The sequence below is a fragment of the Sceloporus occidentalis genome, unplaced genomic scaffold, assembly GCF_023333645.1.
Source record: "Sceloporus occidentalis isolate IW3139 unplaced genomic scaffold, rSceOcc1.0.p SCAF_425, whole genome shotgun sequence".
Classification (NCBI taxonomy): domain Eukaryota; kingdom Metazoa; phylum Chordata; class Lepidosauria; order Squamata; family Phrynosomatidae; genus Sceloporus; species Sceloporus occidentalis.
The window spans coordinates 104636-111599 of NW_028317405.1; the positions used below are offsets into that span (position 1 = coordinate 104636).

Below are 6964 nucleotides of genomic sequence, written 5' to 3' on the forward strand. Positions count from 1 at the left end.
AATACGTTGAATGTGCTTTTTGAATGGACATATTCATAAAATGGGCATCGGCGATGGTCTGAGAGCTTCAAGGCAGCAGGTTTGACAATAAATGCAAGATTACAGGGGTCCTTTCACTATGGGGGGGGCTGAATATATAAAATCCAATGTCATTGTGCATTATTATCAGCAAACCCCAGTTTAGCATCTCTTCACTGATTAAACTATACATTATGCAGGGCCAGCTCAGCACATCTTGCAGGGTTATCAGCCGTGGCTGCTGTTGGCTCCCCTCCGATATCAGGATAGTCATAGAAAATGTTGCTGGATAACCCAGGATTGAGGACATAAAGTGAAAACATTAATTACCAGCAAACTACCGTATATGTTCCATCGTGCTTTCTGGCCGTAATATGTTAATAAACCCCACGCCCCACAAGTTGCAGTTTTCATGAAATATGTAACATGATATTTGCCCACATAATGCTGACAAATGTATCACTCTGTACCTGAAACCACATCGCTGTTATACTAAATACATTTACGTTTCTTTTCGAGCCATAATCATTGTTAAAATGGATACAAATATCGTGCGTCGGATCAGCCATAATGGCTTCAAATTACAGGGTCACAGAGTTCGGCTTCCCCGCTATCTGCCGCGTTCACAGGCTTCAATTACATACTGGAATAAAATCTTAAAATGTGTTCCGTTTAGAAAACGCGTCTCTAATTGCCACTTGTTCTCGACAAATGGTCTTGAATTTGAAGAAAAAAAATACGCTCCAGATGTGGAATCTCTACTGGAAGGATGAGCACAAGAAAAGGTTAATTGGTATCTGGCAGCTACAGCTGTTGGGCAACGTTACCTGGCGCATCTTTCTAGAGAATGCAAGATTTATTGCCTTGCGTACAAGTACTTGATCTTTCCAGGTTGCTTCACTCGAGAGGCTTGGCGTGGTAACTGCTCCCAGAGAAAGCCGCAAGACACATCAATGATAAACCTCATTCAGCAAAGTTTCCCGTCTCATCATGGGGCATCGAACGAGGGCAAACACGTAGCTAGGGGCCAAATCAGAATAAGAGATGGGCAAACTCTCTAACGCATGAGGGGCCCAACACTTCAGAGCTGTATCACAGGTGAACTCCCGCTGCTCTGCGACACGTCCATGGTGTTGGTTTTCTTGCCATCTTTAGTATTTTATTATTTTAGCCCATAATCCTCATAGTTTTTGCAGAACATACCAGGAAAGATTTTAAGGAAGACCTTAATTATGTACACCACGGAAAAAGCGAAGGGAGAAAGGGGCATGAAAGGAACATTCAAATATGTCAAAGGTTTAAATAGTGGAATACTGATGGGTAGTGTGCCACAATTCTACTTGACAGATAGAGTATACCTGAAATAGACTTCCAGTGGAGGTAGCAAACACGGCTAAGGAGTTAAATAAAAACCTGGAGTTTGCATAAAGCCATCCTAAATAACATGTAAAAGTAAAAAAGGGCATATTGGATATCATAAATATCCAAATGATATCATTTATAGCTCTAGTTCTTTTTTTGGAAGCCAACCTAGGATGTACTTCCGATAAATTACACCAGGTGGCGCCGCTGTAGCTACCTGTTACCTGTTCTACTTTTCTTTTATCCCCAAATGATTTGTCCTGTACGGTACGGGAAGTGATACATTTCTAAAGCGTATCAAACCGGGGAAGAAATCCACAGAAAAGGACAGCGCCGTGTGGGCTCTCACAGGACTGAGTAGCACACAATATGCCAGCTGGCAAAACCCATTACAAACCACTACCAGAGTGCAGTCACTGTCTGATAAAATAGCCTTTGTTACGTTTTTAAAGTGCATTACATAAGCACATGCCATAGAATCTCACTTCGAATGTACAATGCAATAATTGGAATGATTTAGCTGCTGGGAGGTACAAGGATTTATTTTAGATGTCACGCTGGAATGTCATTTTAATTAATTAAATGGCTAAATTGAATTTCTCCCACTAGTACTTGGCTGCTATCTCCCTTTAAAGACTTCAGTGGCTCCCCTCTTTGCAGGACGGAGAGACCCAGAAGATCCCGTCCTCCTCCTTCTGGCCTGTTGGCAGGAGAGGGAATGAAGTGGGCTCTGTATCCCTCCGGGGACCCATGAAGAAGAAGACTGGGGACTCTGGACTTGTGGAGCACTAAGGCTCTTCCGCAAAGTTTTTTTCACAATGCTTCGTCCCCTCTCAATTAAAGCTCCGCACCTTGGGCTACAAAACCATGTCACCTTTATGAGCTGCAGGTGCCCTTGCTGTGGAACACACCTGGTTGGTGTGCAAATTCCCAGTTGGTCTCTTCATGGGCAGCATTGGGCACATTGCTTCGCACTGGCGGTACAGTTACATACATAAGAGTCTTGTTCTGTGGTTACACCCGGGTGCTCTTTATTGTCTTCCTCCTGTGACCTTGGCTAGTATTTGGGACCCTGTTTCTCGTTATTTGACCCTTAGCTCCCCGATCCCTTGGCTGATACACTGCTGCCTGCCTTGACCTTGGGCTGCCCGGCTTCGGCCCCTGGGAAAGCCCCTCGGTACCTCATTATCGGATCAACTCATCTTTCATATTTTTGGCTTGCATATGCCGGACCCCAATACACCAGAACCACCAAGAGAAGATTCTCTGTAAAAGAAATATGCTGCACCCCAAAGTCCTTTCTTTTCTTGGGATGGTTGTGTGCGGTCCTCGTATTCCTCTCACAAAGTCACTGTTACCTATGGTTATTTTATTCTTCACGGATGTTAAGGTTCTGAATTTTCTGCATCTTTTTTTCAGAGGTTATTCCAATTTTTCTGTCACGGCGTCAGCGTCGTCCTTATACACACAGTGTCTGCTCTTCTTATGCCGCCGGCTTGTAAATATTTTGTATTATAAATAAAAAACACAATAATATTTTTGTACAAAACAGATAATCCAACAAAAATATTGTTGTGATATTTATTTATAATAGAAAATGTTTTCTGTTTTGAATAAGAATCCAACTTCAGCATCGTCCAGTGACTGCAGGGTACTATGCTGAGCTCAGGCCTAACATTCCACAGCTTTTAGACATAGCGTGCGAGGGAGCAGACCTCGGCTTCCGCGCTCCCTGATCACGATGTGCCGGCGATGGATGCCAAGCGCCGGGGTGTGATGTCATATTTCTATGACAAATGTTATTCTGCCCCGGATGACTCTGGTTACGTTACTGTACTTGTGCATGTATGTGTACTGTTGTGTTGAAGTCAGTATGTCTATAAAACATTCTTGGTGCTCAAACACCACACTGAGCAGATTCTTTATGGCAATGAAATGAAATCTTCGATCCAGACTTTCATAAGTCACAGTGTCCAGCTAGAAATATTTGTTAAAAAGAATCGGCGCAATGTGTTGGAAAGTTTCGTTTAGTCTGATGCGAGGAATAAGAACCGGCTGCGGTTCCCCTTTAACTGCACGGAACGGCTCAATGAGGATCTGGCCCCGCCCCTCCACGTGACCTCACTCTGCTATTGTGCCTACAATCAAAACAAGATTCTGGGACCCCCACCAAGGGGGGTCTCAACGGGGAAGTTTATGTAAAATATCCTTCTAATATCACAAAATCCTATGAAAAGCAACAAGGGTCTTCAGCGGCTGTATCTGCGCATGCGTGAATGCAGGAGAGAAAGAATCAGTAGTTGCAGAGTGAGAATTACAAAAAGGTTTCACATCACAAACCCCCTGCAGCCCCCACCCGTTTCCTCTATAAAGCCTGAGTGCAGGAGCAGGGAGTAAACAAGTGTAAGGAGCAAGCAGGGTGCAGAGCAATGGGGGTGAAAGAAGCGCAGGGGTTTCCACTGAAGGGAGGGCACCTTCCCGCAGGTGAGTGGGGTGGCAGGTTAACCCTTGCACAGAACTGGGGGGTATTATGCTGTTGCTGGGTCTCAAGAGTCTTAAAACTTTTACAATTTACCTTTTTGTTTCTGTACCCACTACTTGTATCCTGTTTACCCCCTTTGTACAGCGCTGCAGTGTATGGTGGTGCTATTTAAATCTATAAATAGTGCATTGTTTGGAATAAACACGTATTTCGCCTTCCTGTTAAGTGCGTGTAAGGGGAGGAGGGCTGCACCTCCTTTGTGTAACAATGTTTCCCATGCGCCCTCTTTACTGAACGCACTTGGTACGTTAATATGTAACGGGTTTAATGACATCACTTATTGATATAGCGCCATCATATTCCGTAGTGCTGTCTCCTCTTGATATTTTGCTCTAACATCGTAGGGTTTAAGAATGAATTTCCATCCTGTCCATGGCATTCACTACCTTTTGCCTGTGGCTTTCCTTTATATAAGTTTATAATAGCGCATGCAGTGGCTGTCTCTGCGGACTGCCGAGGGATTTCTCTCCTCCCTCTGATCGCTCGGTACGCGCACTTGGTATGTGCTGTGCTGTACACGGGCCATGCGTGTCCCTCTAGCGGCAAAGTGTGAATATGGTTTGTTTGCGGGGTTATGGAACTTCTTGCTTGGGTTATATGCAAAGATTCTTCTTGCTCCAGCAGACCACGGCTGCCTGAGGGCCACGGTGTGGAACACGCAACGCAACATGTACTGGCTTCCGGTGTCTGATCATCCGTGTTACTAAAACCTGCATGTGCTGTGCTAGACGTGCCCACCGCTGAGGATAAGAGCGGACATGTCTTATTCTGCGCCTCCGGCAGGGCATGTCTTGGCATAAGATTGGTTACTGAACAGGCCTGGGCTTGGAGCCTAAATGTTCCTTCGTGTTTATTAATTGGGACGTCTTCTGTAAAGGTTAATATTTCCGTGTTTTCTGTTGCAGTTAAAGCTGGTGGGATGAGAGTCTCAAAAAAACAAGGAAATGAAGAAAACAGCGCTCCAGAGAAAAACGTTAAGAAACCCATAAGCGAAAAGCCAAGGTAGTGCATAATGTGGCCTTTCTCCTCTCGTCATGTCATAAAATCGCTTGCATGATCGCTTATGGCTATGATGTCATGGAGATCTGCATTGTGGCCAATGGTGAGGCTGCTGGTTGCCTACAGAAGTCTCCATTATGTTTTAGGCCGCTGTTATGGTCCGATTGGCATAGTACTCTGTCGTGGGCTATTAGAATAGAGTGTTTCTTCGCAGTGGAACTTATTGTAAGGGTTCTTGTTTGCTCGTCTGTAATACATGTAGCTCAGCAGATCGCTGTTTCATGACTTTATTTATTTTATTTATTTCAGCTCTTTTATGAACATGTCAAAGCTGCAAGCAATGAATCTCCTGGCAGGAGCCATAGAGAAGGTACATTCTCGTCCATTAAGCGGGTCTGTTTATGTCTCCAATTCCCCCCCCCCGTAACTAAATGCGGTTGCATACATGTCCGCATTTAAGAGAAGGGGAGGAAATGCATAGGTATTTACATGAAATGCAAAAGCATCGTGGTTAATATGGAGAGGTTTTGTGCTGGTACAGAATTCTCTATGGGGTTTTTTTTTGTTTGTTTTTTTATGCCTCGCAGGAGACATGCAGCATAAAGTGCGTGTTATATTCCTCCAGTGCTGGTTCACATGATGGGTCTATAGAGTCTAAGCAGGGATTTATCTGTTGTGTACTGGCACCCGTTTACAGACTTGCACGCTCACACCAACACTCACACTTAGACCCTTGTACATACGCGGCCATGCTAACACACGTACTTATGCTCTCGCTACACCCTCTGGTGTTTGCAAGCTGCCTCTTGCATTGTCTTGCTTTGCGTGATTGGCCCGATGTTGGATGTTTTGGGCTGGATGTGGTGGCACCTGGGGCAGCAACCGCCTCTTGAGTCCTCCACTGGGTCTGAGACCTGCATACTGTATATGTAATAAGAGTGCTTTCCTTCCAGTGCTTGGCAGCTCCCCCAGCTTGGTAACAGAAGGCACACATTATTTAGTGCTTGGCAATCCTTAACTAGGTACATGTGTTTAAGGCTTTCGGAGTCTACCCTACAGTAACCCCGCACGGAACTGCTGCCTCGTCCCTATAGTCAGTGAATTGTCCTGGACTGGGATCTTTGACCTCAGCTGGCCCATTTACAGAATGTGCTGAGTGAGTTTGTAACGCTGTCTTGGACTGGCACGCTAGGTACATGCCAGGAGCCCAATACATGATCCATATGCACACATTTGCCGCAGCTACCACCGGCATATGCCCAGCCGCATGATGCATGCGCATAAAACCATACCACGTGGCATTGAACACCCAACTGTCTAGGACTTTTCTGTGGTGCTATAACTGAAGGGTAACTAATGTTAGCAGCACGTTAGAGTTAGAAACATATATTTTTGTCTTTGTAGCTCAGCTATGAGTTTCCGGCAGAAGCTGCCCACCTGGCTCACCAGAAGCCACGGCCAACATTGGAGAAGATAGTCTTGCCGAAAAGGCTCTACATCATTCATCAGCCGCGTAGATGTTAGATAAAGCAGGTTTTGTTATTTTGTATTATCGGTTCTGCTGCATCTTGTAGGTTTTTTTTTTTTTTGTAAAAGGACCCTTATACATGGTTTTTGTAATATGTAATAAAGCACTTAAAGAACATGAATCTGACTCTTATGACTCTCGTATTGGTCTTTACTTCTCGCTAATGCTTTTTCCCATGTATGGTTCTGTAACAGAAATACCGCTTGACCTGCCAGGCAGCCCTACATTTAAGTGGAAGAAGATGGTAGCTGAATGTCAAGAAAATCTTGACATTCAGCTACCAATAGTCAACTATTTACCAAGCAAGTCGCCTGGAAGAAAATGGTTTTTGCGTCTGGTAAAGTGGTTGTGATGCCATCTCAAGGAATGGCCACTAGAGGGAGCTGACATCACGGGAAACTCAGTATTTATGAATAACACAAAGTTAAAGGGGTTGCATTGGAAGTCCTTAAAAGATGTGCTTAAAAAAACAAAAAAAAAACCTCAAAGGATAAATTCTTTACATTAAAAATAAA

General features: G+C 44.4%; 1 protein-coding gene across 1 annotated transcript; it reads left to right on the top strand.

Annotated features, from left to right (window-relative positions):
* The first annotated feature begins 3792 nt into the window (after positions 1-3792).
* LOC149272684 (death-associated protein-like 1.L) lies at positions 3793-6445 on the top strand. The gene is made up of 4 exons (XM_089506812.1): positions 3793-3864; positions 4828-4924; positions 5231-5291; positions 6326-6445. The coding sequence occupies exons 1-4, from the start codon at positions 3810-3812 to the stop codon at positions 6443-6445; spliced, it is 333 nt and encodes a 110-aa protein (XP_089362938.1). The 5' UTR covers positions 3793-3809.
* Positions 6446-6964: the final 519 nt, after the last annotated feature.